The 22,530-nt window shown below is 34.5% G+C and overlaps 4 protein-coding genes across 4 annotated transcripts; 2 read left to right on the top strand and 2 right to left on the bottom strand.

Annotated features, from left to right (window-relative positions):
- Positions 1 to 155: 155 nt before the first annotated feature.
- On the bottom strand, positions 156 to 2,383 carry LOC120189500 (pentatricopeptide repeat-containing protein At1g11710, mitochondrial-like). Its single transcript, XM_039192775.1, has 2 exons — positions 2,299 to 2,383; positions 156 to 2,166 (listed from the first exon to the last, which is right to left on the bottom strand). Exon 2 carries the CDS (start codon positions 2,124 to 2,126, stop codon positions 156 to 158), a length of 1,971 nt encoding a protein of 656 aa, XP_039048706.1. The 5' UTR covers positions 2,127 to 2,166; positions 2,299 to 2,383.
- LOC120190104 (uncharacterized GPI-anchored protein At1g61900-like) lies at positions 2,335 to 6,343 on the top strand. Its single transcript, XM_039193238.1, has 7 exons — positions 2,335 to 2,494; positions 4,575 to 4,691; positions 4,867 to 5,115; positions 5,445 to 5,588; positions 5,693 to 5,737; positions 5,995 to 6,103; positions 6,156 to 6,343. The coding sequence occupies exons 1-6, from the start codon at positions 2,335 to 2,337 to the stop codon at positions 6,069 to 6,071; spliced, it is 792 nt and encodes a 263-aa protein (XP_039049169.1). The 3' UTR covers positions 6,072 to 6,103; positions 6,156 to 6,343.
- A 2,697-nt stretch (positions 6,344 to 9,040) lies between these two features.
- On the top strand, positions 9,041 to 10,267 carry LOC120189491 (mediator of RNA polymerase II transcription subunit 21-like). Its single transcript, XM_039192764.1, has 4 exons — positions 9,041 to 9,295; positions 9,370 to 9,442; positions 9,605 to 9,661; positions 10,118 to 10,267. Exons 1-4 carry the CDS (start codon positions 9,155 to 9,157, stop codon positions 10,192 to 10,194), a joined length of 348 nt encoding a protein of 115 aa, XP_039048695.1. The 5' UTR covers positions 9,041 to 9,154; the 3' UTR covers positions 10,195 to 10,267.
- Positions 10,268 to 10,323: 56 nt separating this feature from the next.
- Positions 10,324 to 17,709, bottom strand: LOC120190094 (abnormal spindle-like microcephaly-associated protein homolog). The gene is given in 19 exon segments (XM_039193227.1): positions 10,324 to 10,611; positions 10,712 to 10,867; positions 10,950 to 11,175; positions 11,332 to 11,521; positions 11,754 to 12,752; positions 12,797 to 13,074; positions 13,405 to 13,491; positions 14,110 to 14,242; positions 14,331 to 14,438; positions 14,615 to 14,731; positions 14,810 to 14,935; positions 15,039 to 15,097; positions 15,363 to 15,423; positions 15,530 to 15,718; positions 15,827 to 15,940; positions 16,151 to 16,236; positions 16,340 to 16,464; positions 16,466 to 16,806; positions 16,966 to 17,709. Coding segments are annotated over 19 exon segments (4,146 nt in total). The 5' UTR covers positions 17,617 to 17,709; the 3' UTR covers positions 10,324 to 10,511.
- Positions 17,710 to 22,530: the final 4,821 nt, after the last annotated feature.

Here is a 22,530-nt window from a genome sequence, read left to right as displayed (position 1 = left end):
CCGCACAATGTGTGAAACCAAAACCTCCATATATTTCACATAGAGTAAGTTCAGTTCTTCATTGTCGACAATGTGGTATTAATATGAATATATATATATATATATATATATATATAATGACAACTGTTCTAACATGAATAAGAAAATATAAAAAGCTAAACTCTTGTCTGCTCATTTTCTTCCCCAAGAAGGGGGATAACAATAGCCCGGTATGTCGGTCCGTAAGGAACCACTCCTTTAAGCACCATGTAGTCGTGCAATTCAACAACTTCATCTGAACTACAGTTCTTAGCAGAACGTGTAATCAGCATCGTGTATGTTACAAAATCCGGAATCATGCCCTCTAGAACCATTCTCTTCATTAGTTCTTTTGCTTGTTGAAAGCACCCACACTTGCAAAGAAAGTTAATCAATGTGTTGTAAGTTACCGTGTTTACTAGCCTCCCTACCTTTCTCATCTCCAAGAATAGAGCAAATGCCTCCTCGATATCACCGTGGCTACAATAACCGCTAATGAGAGTGTTATATGTTATAGAATCGGATAAACCCATACTCTTTAATGAATCTATCATCCGTCTTGCAACATCCACTGACATCTCTTTGCACAATCCATGAAGAATAGAGTTATATATCACTATGTTGGGTTCTTTTTCCACCTTCACCATTTTGTCGTAGACCTGCACAACACTTTCTAGCTTCCCTACCTTGCAATACCCATCGATTAAAGCACCATATGTGACAGAGTCGGGAACTAAACCATGGACAAACATGCTACCCACAAGTTGCAATGCTCCTGATAAATCATTGCTTTTACAAAGGTAATTGATGAGAATATTGTGCGAAAACGTGTCTTCAATGACATTCTTTTCCAAAACCTGGCTATGAAATCTAAAAGCTTGCATCACATATCCATTTCTGCAAAGCCCCTGTATGACAGTGGAGTAGGTGAATTGATCGGGGAATACATGCTTGTCAACCATGTCGGATAATACCAAAGAAGCTCCCCTGGTATTACCTTCCGAGTAAAGCCAATGGAGAATTGAATTATAAACAACCGTATTAGGTGTCAAGCCCCTTTCAACCATTTCGTCACACAGTCTTAATGCCTCCTCCAAACACCCTTTTCGGGCATAACCATCTATCATTGTCGCATAGGACCTTACATCAGGCTTGGCACCTACCTTAATAATTTCATTAACGACTTCTTCCAAAAATTCCACTTTCCGTAATTTGCAAAACCCATTAATGATGGAATTGTATGTTATGGTTTTGGGCGAAACATAGTACTCGGACATCACTCCCATCTTCTCGACTAGCTTCAAGGCAAGCTCTATGTCACCCATCCTACAAGCTCCGTCTATCATCATGTTGAAAGTAACAATATTTGGCCGAATCCCACTCTTCAACATCCGATAAAATGTCGAAATAGCTTGCAGTAATTCACATTCCTTGCAAAGAGCATATACAACCAAGTTAAAAGTATTCACATTCTCAATATACCCGTATGAAATCATTTCCTTATACATGTTCCAAAACCTAACAAACTCATTCAACTTCAAAAGTTGACTCAAAAAATTGTTCCAAGCATGAATAGTAAGAAGACGACCCTCCATTCTCAGCATCTTAATGACCAAGTAAGCGCCTTCGGTAGCCCCACATCGAGTGCAAGCTCTAACCAACGTATCAAAAACTGCAGGACATGAATCACGGAATTCACAACTATCCAATAAACCATCCAAAACTTCCAATGGGGTCATTCCATTAACAAGGATTAATTTCTCCATTAGAGATAAAGCATCATCGAATCTCCTCGACCTGACCATCACATGAACTAGACCACAACAGGATGCCAATGAGAGTTGGAACCCTTTTTCCTCCCCAACCCAATTGTAGAACTCCAAGGCTAATTGAGGCGAGTTCCGAAACTCGCCTACAACACGACTCACCAATGCATTTGTGAGACTTGGGAACACTTGATCCAGGAATTTCCATCTCCTATGTCTTAAATTAACGCAGATTGCTTTGAATACAATGTCTTCACTACTTGGACAAGAGAATTGCTTACCTACTACAAGCAAACCCCGGCTGAAAAAACTTCTTTTGGACAAAAGAGAGCTCAAAACCATAGAAATATCGATACCCAATTCACAAAAATCACACTTGTTTCTGCAAAAGAAATTAAAACAGAGAAAAAACCCAAATCACTATAGCGAAGTATAAACATAATATCTGCTTAACTTGCGAAGAGACCAAAAAAAAATAAGAAGAAGAAATAGATTACCTAAGCTAAGCAGGTACCTTTTAAGCGGCTTTCAACTGAAAGTGCCTCGAAGAATGGCGACTGAGGAACTAGGATATAAAAGAAGTGTCGTCGCTTTTGAGGTTTCCGGTTGTCACATGCTCCTATGGCGGCAGCAATTCATGTACTCGGTCACCACCTTTGTGGGACCCAAGGTTAATTTGTCCGACATTTTTCTTGCTAGGCTTCAACAGTGTACTATATATGCTATATACAATGGGTAACTAAAACTAGACTTGAAAAATCATTCTTTATAGTTTTAAGATATTCGAGTTAAATTAAATTATTGATTCAATTTTTAAGTTTAAGTCAAGTTATCAACTCGAATAATAGATTCGTTTTAAATTTTGAGTTAAATTGAAATTTAAAAATTTTAAATTCTTAAAAAGATAAAAAAATAAAAAAAATAAAAATTTCATCTAACTATTTTGATAATTTTATGACTTAATCCATGATTTCCTTATTTCTTCATTTCGTCATTCATTTTAGGTCTATTTGTTTATCAAATTTGAACCAAATGCTCTTAAATCATCTTAGAATACATATGTACTTTTAATTCCTCTTTTTAACAACAAATTTTCTATTTTTCAATTTAGACCATTAACTTTTTCAAGATTTCTTTGCTTCTTCAATTCATATTTAATTTTAAGTTAATTTTTTTATCAAATTTTAATCGCATGCTCCTATACCACTATTGAACACCTATGTATCTCCAATTCCTATTTTGTTAACTAAAAATATATTCTCTTTTTTATTTAGTCCCTTAACTTTACATTTTATTCAATTTAGACTTTTGTCTGCAAGTAGAGGTGAGCATTTGATCGAGTCAAGTTGAGTTAAAAAATTCGAGTTATTCGAGTTGAGGAGTCATATTTCACAACTCGAACTTAACTTGAAACATTTTCAAGTCGAGCGAGTTCAAGAAATTTGAGTCTAGTTATTAGGGTTTCTATGTTAATTTTATTATAATTTTTTATAGTATTATGGTAAGGATTGGCTCCAATTTTTTGACTTTATCTAACCATATAAGATATATATTTCATATTCTTTTCACATTATAATTTTATTTAATATATCAAATATAATTTAAAATTATAAAATATATTCATAATATTATATTTTCTTTATTTTGAGAGTAAAATATTGGTGAGAGTATAAAAGAGTTAAGGAATTGATAGAAAGAAAGAATTTGTAAATAATTGTAGTCAAAAGATTAAATTGAGTAAATGCAATGTTAAGTGTCTAAATAAAAAAAGATAGTACATTTTTAGTAAAAAGAAAGTAGAATTGAAGCAATAAGTAAATATGTAAATATGGTATATGAGCATGTGGTTCAAATTTAGTAAAAAAATTACTTAAAATAAAAGATGAATTGAAAAAATAAGTAAATTATGAAAAATTGAGGGACTAAAATTGAAAAATAAAAATTTATTAGAGAGAAGAATTGAATGTAAATATGTATTCTACGATGGTTTAGGAGCATGCAGTTTAAATTTGGTTAAAAATATACTTAAAATGAATGAGGAATTGAAGGAATAATGAAATCATAGATTAAATTGTAAAACTGTCAAAAACATTTTAAAATTTTTGGCTTTTTGAGTAACTCAAAATTTCTAAATTTTGACTCGATTCAAATTGATAATTTGAGTTTACTCAAATAACTTGAGTCGAATAACTCGAAATTGCAAAAAAAAAATCAATTTTTTGAGTCAAGTTAAGTTTTGCTTACCTTAACTGTAATTGTTTACAAATTATTTCTTATCATCAATTCCTTGACTGTTTTATACTCTTATCAATATTTTACCCTTGAAATATCTTATTTAAAATATAATATTATAAATATATTTATAATTTTAGATTTTATTTCATAAATTAAATAACATTATAGTGTGAAATATATATATATATATATATATATATATATTATATGGTTAAAGAAAATAAAAAAAAATTAGAATCAATCCTTACCATAATACTATAACTAATTATAATAAAATTTCTATAGAAACTCGAATACCTCGATTAATTTGAAAATTTTCAAATTCACTTCGAGTCATAAAATGCGGCTCGTCAACTTGAATAATTCAAAATTTTGTGACTTGATTTGATCCGATCGAATGCACACCCTTACCATATACTGTGGGAAGATTTATTGGGTTAACTCCCTCATTAACCACTTTTTTTTGGTTTCCCTCCTGGTTTCAATGCCTCATCTTGACTAATTCGGACCAATTGGCGTCGCACATTTGATTTTGGTGGGTGAGTATTCTTATAGGGATTTTCTGCATAAATGATTGTAAAACCGTTGTTCTTCTATGCTTGGCAAGTAAACTTGACCCTTATCGTGCGAAGGAAGTCCTTAGAGGACTAACCAATTGCAATGTTAACAAAGGTGGGTTTGAAATTCCCCCTTATTAAATGTGATACATGCATAGATTAGGATTCACCTCTTGCCATCTGATTGATGCATATAAGAACATCCCTTTGGATATCAAGTAGCATAGAAGTTATTGTTACGTCTTTGACTACATATTTAAGTTATTTTCTTATGTTGTCGTCTGCTTCAGTTTGCCCTTTTGTTTTCCCCAGTATGAGGCATGTTGCAAACACCTGTGGAAATGGGATAAGTAACCCGACGACTTGTTGTGATGCAATGGGTAACTATGTCTCTCACTTGCAAAAGCAGACCCTTGTCTTACAAGCTTTGCATTGTGCTACCTCCCTAGGGTCGAAGCTACAGAAATACATCACCACCAAAGATGTTTATAGCCTCCGTCACATAATCCTCAAAGATTTCTCCCTTCAAGGATGGTTTTGTTTTTTATTGTACCTGTACCGAGCAAACCAAAGTGATCTTGATGTGACAATTTCGAACTGGTACTAACACTTGATTCTATTTTTGTTGTCATGATCGATTTTGATACCGATTACCACCAACTTGTATGCAACAGTTGGAAGTCAGGGTAAGGTGTTTACACCACTCATTTCTAATGGTTATTTACAATTTCTTTATCATGGCTCTTGAATCTTGTTGACGGCTTGCTTGAAAAGCAATTAGCATTGCTCGTATGCTCTAGATTATTTAACACACACTTGAGCATTTATAATATTAGTGTATAACATGTATTTTTTCAACTGCTTTTAGTATCTGGATGCCTTCTTCCAAGCCTTCCCTCTGATGAGACGTTTGACAAGTTCTCTGGAATCAGTTTCATTTGCGATCTGAACGATAATATTCCAGCTCCATGGCCAAATCCATCACTTCTACCAGCTTCATCATGCAATAAAAGTATGTACTATAAATGGTAGTCCATATTATAAACCGATTTCATATTATCATGATACTTCTTCTCGTCATCTTTTATTTATTTCATCTGAAATTTTGGCATGCAGCTGTAAGAATACCAGCACTACCTGCAGCTACAAAAGCTCAAAGTGGTAAGAAATGGACTGATTTACTCAAATAACTGTAATCACTTTGAGACGAGTGGAATTGTAGATGTTAATCTTTCCATGAACTTGCAGACTCTAATCGTTGAGTTGCCGAGTCATGTTGGTTGAACATAGGGTTGACAGAATAATTTTTTAATGAAGTTAAAACTCAAACTTATTGAACTTTAATTATGGTATTTGGCGCCTCTCTCTCTCTCTCTCTCTCTCTCTCTCTTATCGAGTAGTCATTCTCTCTCTTGCAGGTCTTTACAATGAATACGTTGCAATTTATCTTCTCATCGCTTCTTCGATGACCATGATGATGCTCTTACAGTTCTAGTTTTCAAGGCCGATTCAATCTTTATCCATAACTGCATGATATAAATATCAGTCTTCTTTGACCAAGGACAAATGGATGAAATCTTCTCGAGTTTTACAGTGAGACGAGCACGACCCCCTGTTAATGGAAAGTTCACTCAGGCTCGATGATCAACCAGGTACCCACTCAATACTTGACATTCTTGCATGTTGTCTGTAATAATATTTTGTAAAAAGCAACATGTATCTATATAAGTATTGGATTATACCATGTAAATTTTGATTGGAGATTTTACGAGAATTTACTCCATTGCTTGAGAGCTATGTGTTGGATTAGTTGAACAAGCTTTGTTTAGGTTATCTTTGGTACTTTGATCATAAGACGTTGGCATGAGCTCATAATGTATATAATTACTACATGCATGAAAAGGAAACAAGAGTTAGACATCTGAGGCTCGCTGTCTGTGGTTGCTTTCAGACAGCGTCCGAGGCTAGGCTGCTTCGGTCGTGTCCTTGGATTGTGCCCCGATTGAGGTGTTGTTGCAGAGACTTATAAATGCTGTTGGGCCATTCATCAATGGGTTCATACCTATTTCACTTTGAATGTGCAGTTCACTGTCTGCAGCTGTGGAAGTGTAACCCTTTCACTTTCACATATAGTTGTTTTCAATAATACCAAGTGACACTCATGTGATCCTTTTGATCTGAAGAAAGTATATCCAAAAACTAATATGGTGTTAGATCAAGTGGTAAGGAACTCGATAATCAATAGATTTTATCGACTCGATTTAATCAAGGTGTATGGCCCGGACATTACGGGTCTGTCCTGCTATTGCATTGAAATACGAAATCCGAGGTACACATGGATGAACGTTGAAATGTTGTAATGTGTACAGAATCAAAGTTTACAAAGGAAAAAAAACTCCCAAACAAAATACCATGCTATGCTATACTAAGATGGCTATTAACTGTATTGATCCTATTTATAAGTTTTACTTGTAGTTTAACCCTTGTTAATATTTTGAACCAAGCTTTGTTCTTGCGTGTATTAACTTTAAAATACCCTTAAATTCTTCTCCCTCTATGTAATGATTGATTGTGATTCGGAGATACGTATCAATTCGTCGATAGATTTTGAATGATTCTTTTAATCTTGTTCAAGATGGTGTAAGCTAGAAGAGTAAGACCTGTTTTCTATATAGTTTGAATACATTCAAAAAAATAGAATATTCAGTGATCTATTTCAGAGCTTAAATTAACAATGTATTAAATGTAGTAATGAATTAGGCTTGTTGCGTTGATCATATTCATAGGCCTATTCTCCACAACTAGCACTCAGTCAATAATTAAGTTTATTTTTTCGGTGATCACTTAACTTGTTTAACCTTAAAATGAAATTCTTTTTAAAAATAATTATTCTCTCTGTCTCATTAATTTTGTTCGAAGTTGACTAAACACGTAATTTTAAAAAATTAATTTGACCACAATCAAATCGAATAAAATGAGAGAAAAGATAAAATTATTAAAAAAATGATTGATAGATTTGATTTTAATGATTTGTAAATCGAAATATAATAACATGTAAAAAAATATAAGTGTTATTATTTGTTTATTTCTCTAATAGTGTATTTTGAATGAGATAATTTTTTTATTAATCTAGGATAAGTATAAGACAGTATCTATTCAAAAACTCATGATTATTTGACATTGAACATTCATACCCCTACATGCATAGTGCTTCAAGTTAAAATCTTAAGAAATAACAATAATTTTTTACTATCGAAGTGGCTCGAGACATATAATAATCACCACTATAATACAATAAAACAAATATCAGTTAAAGGACTTAAAATTATCACATATCATCCGACATGACTTGATTTCAAAGTTCTTCAATTTTGCTTAACCTTGATGTTGATATCCCTCTAACTAGTGTTTGAATACTTAAAGTTATTTATATTTAAACGCATTTAACCACGTAACGAAACACTTGTGGCCTAATGGATAAGGCGTCTGACTTCTAATTAGACGATTGTGGATTCGAGTCCCACCAGGAGTGTAACAATGTTTTCTATATCTCAATAAATATAAATATAATAAATGAGAATGTTGTTGTTCTCTCATCCTTTTTTTTTCTTTCTTTAAAAGTTGGCAAGGTCTTACAAGATTCTGAGTTATAGCTTTTGTTTTGTTGGAGCTTTTGATCCAAAACCAATTGCATGTAGTAAGATAAGCTAGGAAGCATAGCAACGTGCCAACATCTGTCAATAGATATATATATCGTCTTCTTAGCTGTCCAAATTATTGGGATGCATCGTTGTAAGATATCAAGACTTGTACATGTAATCCAACGTATATCAATCGGGCTTGTTCTTGGATCTAGCTGTTCCCATACGCAGTCTTTTTGGCATTCTTATCTTAGTTCGTCATCGATAGCCCTTTCATCGAGTAGGTGATATCAGCTGTTCAAATCCAACCCATTTCTAGTATCAAGCACTTATGAAAATTTCAGACACCACTCCAGTTTCTATACGGCACTGACGACATATCGATATCGAACTTTTAGATAAGAAACTGAGTCAACTCCAAGAAAAAACTTGCCTATTGCACAAATAGGCCGTAATATGTTCATAATAGTTCAGAGGGTTTCCTGATATAGTTTGTGGATAGGTGATCCTGCCTCTGTTTGACATGTTCGGTCAGATGATTTACAATTTTACGGTGTCGTTGAAGGATCGTTTGATGTCGGGCATCTTCTTAATGTTAAGATAGGTGAAAGTACCAATGTGCATCTCAGTTGATATTTACGTAGAAGCTGCTAAAGCATCTGAGTCCATGTCTACAAATATTGCTACTAGTTTCTTACCTACTGAACACCAAGCCCTAAGTTCTGATCTTAATCCACATGAATCTGTCCAGGATGATGTGAAAAGCCTTGTTATTGATAACAACGGTGCTCCGGAAATGCTCAACCCGTGAATTCTGATCTTCAAGACCATCTAGTTTCTCAGCTACTTAACACCAAGCCCTGAGTTTGATCTTCAAGACCAAATCTATTTAACATCCGCAAAATCTCTTATAAGGTTTGGGTTTTTGTTGAAGAAGATGCACATCATTTTCCAATTACAAGATGCTCCACTTATTCGACTCCTCCCGAATTACCCAGAACCTCCCACCAATCCCACACAAGATTCGGCCAACGAACCTAAGCTTATGAGTGCTGCTCTTGTTAAGGCTGCTAAACAGGTGAGAATGGGTATTTGATTTATCATAGTTTCGGGAACCAATGTTATTAATTGTTGCTGGTACTTCTTTCCCAGTTTGATGCATTGGTTGCTTCACTTCCACCTTCAGATGGAGGTGAAGAAGCTCAGCTCACAAGGATTGCTGAACTCTACAATAGTTTATTCAATTTAATGACCATTTTATAACTTTTGAAAGTTCAAAGACCAAATGATATACTCAGTAACCGCTGGGGTACTCTACCCTTAAAATTACATGTTAGTATGTTAGTATTTCTTTTTTGATGGTCATCTTTGTTGCCTTCATTTCTCGTCCAGGCTGAAAATGATGCTGTAGGCGAAGAGCTTCAGAAGCAACTGGAGGCTGTTGGTACTTTTTTTTTACTTTCTTTGTTACTCGAACACAATTGCGATCATATCGGATACCATTACGAATCCTGTATGGGTATCATAAAAGTCCTTGAAAGGTCGTATCCCTTTCTTCAGATACTTATCTTCCTTGAGCACTTTAAGAAAAACGAATACTCCTAGCAATACAAGCATCTTCCATTCTCTTAAGGGAAAAATTATTACTGAAATACTAACTAGTAGGCATAGCAGATGACTAAGATCTAGGTTGGGCCGGATTCGACAACTGGACAATAGTTGCTAAGCAGAGGATGATAGCTTTGTGTTGGTTGTTCATACATGTTTCTTTTGAATTTTTAGTTCGTTTTCAACTACTATTATACATGTTTCAACTTATCTTTCTTGGAAGTTAACCAGGATGTTTGAAATGTCGAAAGTCTTGGCTACCCGAATGAAGTTTCGGTGTTTTTGTTTCCAGAGAAGGAATTGAAACAAGTTCATAAGTTATTCAGTCAAGCAGCAGATAATTGTCTGAACTTGAAGAAAACAGATTGAAGTCCTTTATGGCTTTAATCCTCGAGTATTGAAAGGTACTTAACTGTTCCATCCAGGCGTTGGCACTATAATTCAATCACAGTACTCTTTTATGTTTGTAAAAAAGCATATTTGTTGTTAGAGTAAGCAATGGTCGGATAAATTTTCATTTTTCTGCCCTAACCTATACCCAGGATGCCCTACATTCACCTATATCGATAACCACATACCAGTTTCAAGATAAAACGACAGTACACTTGCCTGGTTGCAGCTTTATATACAGAGTGCATCTCTCACAATCCGAACAACCATGCACGTGTCATGCACCCATTTGATGATTAATGGTTTCGATAACCATTTGTTATCAGTTTAAGCAGTTGGACTGCCTCCTTCAATCTTCTATCTGTGCTCTCTTTTAAGGCAACAGTACGAGGATTCCTGTCGGATTAGGAACATAACACAAGTTTTGGGTCATAAATCACTTCACAAATCATATGTTTGTAAGGAAATACGCTCTTTTACTGCCTAAAAATTTAACCTTTTCTCAATGTTTAATTTCCTTGTAAGGTCTTCAGCAAGAATGTGTAGTCTCTTCAAAAGAGCAGGCAACTTGTGTACAGCTTTCACATCTTTTGGATTTGAACATATCTTCTTCAAGATCTCGGAAGCAATAAAGTAACCTTCTTCCTTGTTCCTGGAGATGTAAATTATTACCGAATCAGAAACAAAAAAACGTAAAGATGTATTCAAAATCTCCAACCGGAGAAATAGAAAACCTGAGCATCTCCCATAAAATTGTCTCTACTGATGGAGGACTGTCGATCAACATTTGGGCCAAATGCGGATAACGAGCAAGGTTTCTGAGTGTTGAGAGTGCATGCTTTAGAACCTCCTGATCGGGGATGCTTCGACTGGCTGAGTGAATCTGTTTTAGTAGAATGCCGATTGCATCCGCAGCCACAAGTTCTTCACAGCATTTCAGAGAATGGGCTGTTGCTATGTCTGCAATTTAAGTGTTGTCATAAGTACGTTGATTCAATCGCATTTCATCACTGATCCGACTCCTCGTTTTTGAAGTATCCATGTCCAACACCAGTGTAGAACACATCCTCGGATAAACTAAGTATGAACTTTGTACAATACAGTTTGCTCACTTACCTAAGGTCTCACAGTGGTGAAGAATGCCACTGATACTTTTCATGCTTAGTAGTTCTGAAAGTGCTGATAAAAGCCTGTTAATAATACGTTTGATATCGTCGACATTCTTAGCAGACTTCTGCATTCTCAAGCGCAAATCCTTTAGCAGCACTCTCGATTCTTTCCGAGCAACATAACCTTTCCAATATGACTACCAAATTTCACAATAAAAAATATTAAATAAATTGGTTGATCCATTCAATGCACTATTAAGAACATTAGCAAAAGGAAGAGGGTTGATCCATCCAGCAATTTTAACCAAATGCAACATAGTTTCAATTACAAACCAAGCTGATATATGACAAGAAATCCAACGGTTAAATAATAAAATAAGGAAACACTAGAAGTCTAGAACATAATCAATTATGGAAGAAACAACTTACTTGGATCATAACAATAAGATACTTATATCTCCAAGCTTTTCTCCTCGCTATCCATCCACGTACATAAGATTGAATGATGATAGCTGATCTGTTGGCGTTTTCATATTGTTGAGAAGCCCTCAAACATTTTCGCCGCCGGAAATTACTTTGGATTTTTATTATTGCTTGCTTCTTCTTCATAAAACTTATCCTCAACTGCCAAGCACGGAACCAACTCTGAATTTCGGTTGCAGCTAATGTCTGATTTTGAAGAGATCTACAGGCAAACTCCTTCCTAGCAATCTGAAAGGTCCTATAGCATTTCAGTCGTCGGAAATTGCTTTGGATTTTTATTATTGCTTGCTTCTTCTTCATAAAACTTCTTCTCAACTGCCAAGCACGGAACTGATTCTGAATTTTGGTAGCAGCTGTTTGATTTTGAAGAGATCTACAGGCAAATTCCTTCCTTGCAATCTGAAAGGCCCTGTAGCATTTCAGTCTTCGAATATTACTTTGAATTTTTATTATTGCTTGTTTCTTCTTTTTATAACTTCTTAACAGCCAAGCACAGAAATGACTCTGAATTTTGGTAGCAGCTAATGTCTGATTTTGAAGAGATTTACAGACAAATTCCTTCCTAGCAATCTGAAAGGCCCTCCAACATCTCAGTCGCCTGAAATTACTTTGAATTTTTGTTATTGCTTGCTTCTGCTTCATAAACCTCCTCCTCAGCCTCCAACCCCGAAAACACCTCTGAATTTTAGTTGCAGCAAAAGTTTGTTTGGATTGAGATCTGTGAAGAAATCTCTTCCATGCAATCTGAATCCTGGTTGCAGCTTCTATATCACTATTACATAGACCATTCACTTGGCTCTTAAAAGATGCATTCTCAATATGAGCATGGCCAAGAATGTTGAGTGACCTCACCATCCAACCACGAACATATTTCTGAATTACAATGGCAGCTTTGACTAGGTTTCGATGGGATACATCTCGTTTTTTGGCAATATGAACACTGATCTTCTTAAATTAACAAAACTGTGTCTCTCGGCAACAAACCTTACAACTCTTCTGAGTTCTTCTGGCAAAGCAAAGATAAAAAATTGAAGTGGGAAACCGGAAATGAAAAAAAGCATATAACCAAAATGCTTACAAGAGCAAATACCAGATGGAAATTCCCGAATACTGGCAAACTTGAAATTGTTGAGCTTTGTATTTTTCTTTACAGTCAACCACGCGCGCATAACAGCTTGGACTAAACAGACTGCTTTCATCATCTTGAGAAAATTGCGACGCTCTATCAAGCGCCTATAATGAGACTGTATGATTTTTGCAGCTTTTTCTGAAGCATTACGCAGGAATGGCAAGGTTAGAAGAAGAATATTACTTACTGCTAGATGCTATTCATGATGAATGCAATGAAAGGTCAAAGATACCAAATTAAGTTTGAGCAAGCCATAAAATCAAAACAACCTTAGAGAAACGCATAATTTATCGAGTATAGTTTCAGAATCCAGTGATTTTAACTCGCTGTGAACAGATTTCCCATGAGAATTTGCAATAACAAGAATGTGGCAACAATCAACGAATATCAAAATTAAATAGCCTAAGAAGAAAATTTTAAGCCAATTGATATTTATAACTCATACTTTGTGTTGACAGCAACACTAACCTCTTAAAATGTCAGAGCTTGTGCTCTGAGTTGGTGAACAATTTGAAGCAGAAGCAGCAGGTCTTATAGAATTCTTGTAGTTTTGTTCTGTCATATATCGCCACCAAGCATAATGGCCTTGAACTTTTTGGCAGCATCTGCATGAATTAAATATAATGTAAGAGTAAATATAATGTCAGAGTAAGTAAATGAAGGCTTGAACATTTAGTGTACTGGCAAATGCTAAAACTTCACCTGATAATTTCCTTAAACTAATCATATCAAAAAAGCATACATACACACACCACTCACAGTGTATATTAACAATAAAAAAGGGGCTTCATGATTTGTTAAAGGAAGCAGTAGAGGAAGTTAGGCAGATCATATAAAAAAGGCAATAACACCAGTTGTCTGGACATTTCTCGGATTAATTAGCATCTATTTCTTGGAGAATAAAACCAATATCAAAGACAATGGAATCCATGAATTGCACCAACTATAATAAACTCATAGCTAAAGCACATTTCTTCTGTATGAACAAACTGCAGCCAACTCTAGCTTATTTTCCATTTTTTTTCCCAAGAAGCTAGGTTCAATAAGAATGATTCATACACTCACAGTTTCATGCTTTTTTGTAGGATGTGATTGTGTTTGGTCTTTGATTTGCACAATTCAACCACATTTAGCTGCATATAAAATCAAAACAGATGTATCTGACATGCATACCTTCATTGATATCCATGTCTCTTTCCTTTTGCACAACAGCTTGAGAACTTGCTGACTGTCTTCGAGTCAATGAATGCCTCCGCTCAAGGTTTGGGCAATTGCAACCCAATAGTTTTTGGAAATTCAACTGATCCTGGCAAAGGATAGAAGAGTTCTTGAACTGTTTGCAGCTACGAAAAAATCAAATGGTTTATAAAATGACTTCTGGGATCAAGCATTACCATATTTTTCTTGACAACAAGCTGGGACAACAGGAAAACAAGCAAATTTACCACACTCTGATCACTGACTGCACCATTATGCTCAAGTAAGTCACTTATTTGCAGAACCTGTACAACACAGCAGGCAAAGGCAAAAGGGTAAGCACTATCATTTAACACCGAATCAGCTTTTAAAACATTAGCAGCATCTCCCAAAATCTCACTTAACCTCAGTTTTAATTTTTTTAATTAAATATAAAGTAGATAGTATACAATCAATTAATAACCATTAAAATGAACATTACCTCAGGGAAATTTCCCAGAAGTGCTATCAGTTTCTGTGATAACATAAAATTGTGAACTGCATCTGTGTAATCTGTAGCAGACATTATTGATTCTTCTCCTTTTGGGTAATGAGAATCCTGTTACGCCATAACAATAAGATGATAATACATATCACTGTAGAAAAGAATAAAAACATAGGGCCTGAGAATCTGTACCACCTTGTTATAACAAGAACAGGACAATTCTCTGCGGAAGTAATGATCAAGCAAGCACCATATGGCTTTTCCATTAACCAGTGAAGAAAAGCTTTCAATCTTAAGATCATACTTTTCACAAATTGCCTACAAACATTCATCTATATTGTTATTAACTGCAATGAAAGGAACGAAGATGCAATTTAAGTGAGAAGAAGAAAAAACAATGTTGCTATGAATTACAGAATACCTGGGTCCAGTTTAAAAGCATTCCCAAAAAAGTGGAACATATTACATTCAAGTTATCCTGTAGTGAGCATAGAAATGAAACTGAGATTATGAACATTAGGAAACCCTAATATACAAAAGAAACAAAAATGAACTTAGCCTAGCATTTCTATTACTTGAGCATAAAGCTAGTTGCTATATTTCCTACATGCACTTATTTTTTTTATGTAATGAACAGGAAAACTAAGTCAATTATCCAGCTCTGTTCCCCACACACCCCCAACCCCTCACTTGTCACCCCCCATTTTTTCACAAGAACTAAATGAAAATCTGAAGCATAACATATTAAAGCCACCTATTTTGGATATTTCGCCAGAAATAGTTGTTTTATCAATCAGAAGAGGCAGCTGCAAGTTCAATGAAAACAGAAGTGAGAAATAAAAGATTAACATTTGCAAAATTTCTGAAACCATTAGCATTTATAAATTTCAAACAAAGATAAAATTAGCAGACCTGTAAGTGAACAAATATATTCCACAGCAACGAAAGAGTGAATTCCTTATCTCCACCAGCAACATCATCTCCTGTAATCTTCAATCCATCTTCATCACACAGCATGACACCAGCCTGTTCCAAATATTGCAGGGCAACACCACAATTGGCCAAATTCCTTTTTTGTGTGTCTGAAGGAACTACTATTTTCTGCTCATGAAAAAAGAAGCTAAGTTAAATTACATTCCATGCGTTGCTAAAAGATAACTAATTGATTATGATGTTTTGATTTTATGGGGATACAATATAAATACCAACCATGAGGATAGAGGGGTCATGTCGCAAAAGTTGAATTACTCTACAAAGCCGCACCCCGTCTTGAAAATCCAAGAATAAATCTGATACTTGGAAGTCAAACTCAGCAAGGGCAGACTGCATCAAGGTAAATGTTTGGATGTTAAAAAGAAGAACTGAACTTATAATTCCATACTTCCAAGATGATATATAGAGTTAATGAATAATCATCAGGCATAAAATAACTCAGAATTAAGTTGTGAGGTTATAGATTAGTATTGAACCACACAAGTGTATGCATATGCACCCACAAGCACATTACATATGGATTAAATGTAAACCACATACCTGCTGATGAGAAACTTTGTACCCTACAACCACTAGATGTGTGAGAAGATTACCTTCGCCGTGCATAACATCCGATGATAAAAAATCTAGTTTTATATCATAAATGAAGACAAAGTTAGCCCCAAAAAATAGCACATATAACTTTAAACTAAGCAACAAAAACATTCAAGCTAGGAGCTATAAAATTACCATTAAGAACTTGACGACTTGATTTTATACCAGATGAAACTGTGAATAGAAGAGGAGAACCTCCGTCCACTCCATCAATACCGTACTTAAGAGGAAGAGTAGTCTGAGATTTAGCTCAATCTAATTACAAGCAACAAAATCCTCTTCAATATAACATTCCCCAAATTTTCATAGTATCCCGGCCTGTACAAGCCTTCAACCTTCTTGTTATAAGCATAAGCCTTGGCAAGTCCAGGGTGCGAGAAAAATTGATTTTCTATAACCATCTTCAAAAATGAAATATCTTGCACAGAACTATCATCTCCATCAGATGATAACAAGGAATCACCGCCAAAAATAATATACAAGCCAATTTGGAGCCAAATTGTGTTGTAAGACATAAAAATTTTACATGCATTTTCCTTCATTCCAACGTCAGTAACTATTGGACAGTGTGCCTTCATTTTTAACCTTCCTTCATCTATATTCTGAAATTTAAGTAAGAACAACAATAAGACTCCAATGCTATCACTAAATAATTAAAAATATATTTTTAATATGAGAAAACTATCACTAATTTAAAACTACCATTCCCCCAAAGAAAAGCACAGAGAAAACGAAAAGGATAACAATTAGAGAAGCGAAACCTTAACAACATGAGCCATGGTTTTGAAAATCTCATCGCAACTCCCCAAACTCAAATAAATCTGCATCCTCTGCTTAAAATCATCGAAACTACAACCTTCCTTCAACGAAGACCTCAAAATGGAATAATTCGAGCTCGAAATATTCACGGCTACGTTCTCATCCACTTCATTCCCTCCCCACCACAACTCTCTTATCCGTTTCGGGCTTCTCAAGGCACTATCCACTCGAATAATATTCCTATCATCACGGCCATTGATGGACAGATCACATCCGCAAGACTTAGGGTTCTGGAAGAGGAAATTCAACCAAACGGTAAGAGATTTGGACAATGACTTGAGCGTCTGCTCTTTATTGAGCTGCTCTTTCCTAGCCGACTGAGATTGCTGGAGCTCGAGGGCTTTGAATTTGGCGGCGGCGGAGGAGGAGGCATTGGGTCTGGAGAAGGAAGAAGAAGGGGCAAAGGAAGGTCGAGACCGGTGACGAAATGACGATGATGTCCTCGGGGTCTGTTTGGAAGCAGTGAAGTACTGAGGACATGTTGAGTGGAAAACGGGAGGCTTTGACGGCCGTTTTGGGGTTTTGAAATTGGAGATGTCTTTGAGAAGTAAAGACGAAGAAGACAACGACGACGTAAAAGGATCTTCCTCCATTTTGGGGCTTAAATTTGATCGACGGATTCGATATTCAGTGAAGTAACTGGGAGATTTTTGCAGCGAAGAAATTATTGATTGAGTTGAGTTGAGTTGAGTGAGTGGGAGCGGTGAAGAAGAGAAGAGGAAAAGTGGGGTTTCTTAATTTGAATTTGAAAAGCCGGCCACTGGCGCTTGTAACGTTAAGATGAAGCCGGGTCCTCAGACACGTGTGGGTAGAAGTTTCCACACGTGCTATTTTGTGATAAAGCTTTAGTAACCGTCGCATTCAAAAACGTTTTTGGGCAATTCTTTTTGAATAATGTCATAAAAAGGGTCTTCGGCAAGATTACGACGTTCTAACCTTTCAGATGGGCATGCAATTAAGAAGAAAATATTGTATAGTCTGAGCGTTTTTCAGAAGAAATCATGCCGTTCGATTTTGGGAAAAGAAAATGTTTGAAGTACACTTTTGATTGTTTATAAATTTCTGATGACTTTTCGATGAAATTTTTATAATCTTATTAATAAATGCGTGATAATTGATAACAGTAAAAAAAAACATATGATGGCCATCGTTTATAAAATGAAAATTATATAAAAAATTTAAATTTTAAAATAAACACGTGTACACACTAAATCATTTTGTCATTAAAGTTGAGCTGATAAAGGGAATAAATTTTAAAATTATTATGATCAAATTTTAATAGATTTAAATGATCATACTTTTTTGTTTTATAAAATTACATATCGGAATTCATCAAGCAACCTTGTTATTCTCTTTTGAGGTTTTGAGTTCAAACAATTAAGTTTGTAGGATGTGTACATTTTACCGATGATTAAAAAAATTCTAAACAAATAATACTTTTGTAATTACCTATTTTAAAAATAAGTGTCTAAAGAATTTTTCGAAAAATGTTTTAGTGCTTAAATAATTTTTTCGTTAAAAATAGGTGTATAAATTTTTCTCTGTTATATTTTTAGTTGTCTGTCGTTAAACAAAATCGTTAATTGACGCGAGTCACATTTATATTTTTTAAATAAAATATTATTTAAAAATATTTTTTTAAAATCTAGACGTGGTATGTGTTATTTAACGGTTTTTTTTAACAATAAAAACTTAAAAGTGTAACGAATAAAACTTTAGACAACTTACTTTTATATTAAGCCTTTTAAAAAAATTACATATTATTACTCAATGATATTGTCGAATTTTAGATTATTTTGATAGTAAAAAATGTGTTTTTTTCATTGATATATGCCTATGACCAGTTGAGTTTTGTCTTGAGAGAACCAAATCCCAAGTAGTCTACTTGAAATTAAAACCCAGAAATGATGGACAAATTGTTTAAGTACTTGATTAGAAGAAAAATATAAGTGAAGTATCTGATTTAACTAAAAAATTTGTTCAGGCATCTAATTTAGAAAAGACATAGTTTTAAGGACTGATTGTTGAATTAAGCCTTGAGATTATGTATAGTTATGAAATGACATCTGATTTTTTTTAATTTTGATGGGTTTATTAAATTTCAGTGGGCATAATATTTTTGCATAAATGCTTATCAGTTACTTATTGAGTAGTTTCTACTTTGTACTCTCTTTTTATTTTACAGGTTTGCATTGTATTAGAATGATTTAAATAATAAGATTTTTTAGATCTTTAAGGATTTAAATATTGGCCGTTAATTTTTAATATAGGATGATGTGATCGTTAATAATCTGATAAAATAGTAGATTTATTTATTTATTACATAATTATAAAAAATAACTCTTAATATTTTTATATTTGTTCACTTAATCTGAATTATAAAAAAATAACCCTAATGCATTTTTTCTATCTTTTATTTCATTTCGTAAGTCAACAAGATAACTTCAAACCAATGCTTTAGTGAATATCAATTTGATTCACAGTTATAAAAATTAATCTCAATATTTGAATTTTTTTTCAGTTGGTAGAAAAATCAAGAATAAAAAAAATGGAAAAGACACCAAAATATTTCCATATATTTTGTACTTATATTTTATTGATTTCAAAAAATATTAAGACATTTTTCATAATTATAGATCGAACTGAAATTAGTAAAAGACTTGATTTAGAGTTAATTTAGGGACTTAGAAAAATAATTTATAAAAAATCATATAGTAAATCATTTTTTACATAATACAAAAAGAAATTTTGTGACCAAGAAAATGAATTCCATTCACCAATTTATTTTCTGTCAACCAAGCATTAGAAAATGAAAACAAATGTTTATAATGAAACAAACAAATTCTTAATTTTTATAATATGCTATCAAAAGGGATAAAATCAAATTTGGTTACATATAGCCATCCTTCTAGTAAGAGATTGATCAATGGGAGTTTTATCGTACTACCTAACATAAAATCATATGTTTATTCATGCCTCACATAAAGTCATACATATATCCATCCCTTTAATGGAAGCACTTTCTTAACATAAAATCATATGTTTATTCATGCCTCACATAAAGTCATACATATATCCGTCCCTTTAATGGAATCACTTTCATAACATAAAATCATATTTTTATTCATGCCTCACATAAAGTCATACATATATCCGTCCCTATAATGGAATCACTTTCATTTTTGAATCGAAACTCGGCATGATGCAAATCATCCACATTGAAAACTTGACAAAATCTCTTGAAACAGAGCTTAAACATCAATAACAAAATTTTACAAGTTACAGTTTCAAGTTTACTCTAAAAGTAGACTTTTGCCAAAGCCTGTATTGGTTTCATTGTTTCTGTCGCTTTTATTACAAGACGGTGCAAGCCAATTACAAGCAACCTATGAGCTCCCTTGGGCTCATGACCTATTCCTTTCTTCCCATCTAAGGCTCTATATATGCTCACACATCGACTGCTTCTGGAATTGAAGGAACTCATCACTTGTCTTAGTGTTGCGTTAAGAATTCGACCTAAGGCTTTTTTGACATCAACCCTGGTCTCTTTCTCATGTGTTGTGCTCCGTATGCAATGGTAGAACCTACTGTTGTTGCAGCCACTATCCAACTGTGTCATGAAATCTAAGCCTTTGCAACTAGTGAATTTATCATCTATTTGAAAATTTAAAATTATCATATATTTGAATTTTTATTTATGTATTTTCTATTAAAAATATATTTTTGCCCCCTTGATTTTATAAATTTATCATTTCTTAAAATTTTAAAAATTCATCATCTAACATAAAATTATACGTCTGTTCCTAGGCGTGAGTTAGATTTCTTACACCCTATATAATTTCATTATTAATTTCGACTCATATTCAAACATACATACAAGAATATAAATCTTTGAAGACTTATGATCATATCTCTAGTACTCACATCCAAATTCGGATATGCCTCATATTTGAATAGGTGTATGAAAATACGAATCTCCAAAAATCCTACTATATACTCACTTTTAAATTCAAATAACATAGAACAAACTCGTATTTTAATATAAATATGAAAATATGAACTTCTAAAGATCCTTGGACATACCCGAATTCGAGTGTAGACGAAAAACCCAGATATATGGAAAATCATCTTCTTGGTATGTTACTGAATCCGGGTTTTTTTTCCCGATAGGGGCCTTGAATTCTGATAATGTTATCTGGTTATTCAGATTTAGCTCCTGGTCAGCGGCCATTGGATTGGAAAACAAGGATGAACATTGTTGTTGGAGCAAACAAGGAACTGGAATCCGCCGGTTATTTTTCGTGACTTTTGAACGTCGAACATCTTACTAGATGAGAGCTTTAATCCCAAACTCTCCGATTTCGGACTTGCAAAGTTAGGGCCAACCGAAGGGAAGGAACATGTGTCAACAAGGTTGATGGGGACATATGGTTATTGTGCCCTGGATGGAGGACGTGATGAGAGGGAAGCTAACGACGAAATCCGATGTCTAAGTTTCGATGTAGTGTTGCTGGAGCTAATATTGGGGAGGAGAGCTATCGATCTCGAAAGACTAACAGAAGAACAGAACATGCCTGCTTGGATATGTTCTCAGAACAATTGTGACATTTGCATGCTTTTAGATTCTTAAGCTTTTGAGTCTAATCTATGTTTATTCCATGTCCTGCAAGCAGAGCGTATTTTTTGAAGACAGACAGAAGTTCACATTATTGGCGGAGATCGCGGATGTCGTAACTGCCATCGAGTTTCTAGCCAGGCCGAAAGGCATCATCGATCGCGGATGTTGCAACTACCATCGAGTTTCTGTTAAAGTATATTGGTGATACACGCTGATGGCTTATGTGCATGGTAGTTTGAGCCTCAAGTGTAATTAGTTGTAGCTCCTAAAGATACAACAGTTAATGCTGTTAGGTGGTTTTGGTTTCTGTTTAAGCAATTATAGTCAGTTAGTCAGTTGAGTTCTAGTAGTCTTGTTGTTATATAAGGCGTGTAAAGGTTGATGAATGAATAAGAAAAGTATTATTTTTTCTCAAACTGTTTCTGCAAAATACGAGAGTATACAGCTCTCTCAACATGGTATCATTCGTCATAAGGTGTGCTTTCGCTGCTCATACTGCGATGGATCAAAGCATCTCGTCTAAAGCTACGTCGATGGAGTTCTCGTCAAGAAACACTAAAGTATTCACCAACAAAAGGGTGAATATAGTCCTTGATGAAACTAATTTTCTATTGTGGAAGCAACAAGTACTTCTCACAGTAAGGAGCCATCGCCTTGAAAAAATGATTCATGGTACAATGCTCCCACCTCCTGAAACATTGGTTGGTGAAGATGGAATTGCAACTGTCAATGAAGAACATGAAGAGTTCTTGGCCCAAGACAGTGCATTGGCGTCCTGGTTGCTCTCAACGGTTAGCTCTCATTTACTTCCACAATTCGTTGGTGCAGAGACTTCTGCTCAAGTATGGAACAAAGTTTTGTAGTTCTTTGCCAATCGCTCTGCCACTGC

This window comes from Hibiscus syriacus, unplaced genomic scaffold, assembly GCF_006381635.1.
Source record: "Hibiscus syriacus cultivar Baekdansim isolate YM2019G1 unplaced genomic scaffold, ASM638163v2 tig00004072_pilon, whole genome shotgun sequence".
NCBI classification, from domain to species: Eukaryota; Viridiplantae; Streptophyta; class Magnoliopsida; order Malvales; family Malvaceae; genus Hibiscus; species Hibiscus syriacus.
The sequence above is the reverse complement of the archived record's forward strand: the minus strand, read 5'-3'. Positions and strand labels throughout refer to the sequence as shown.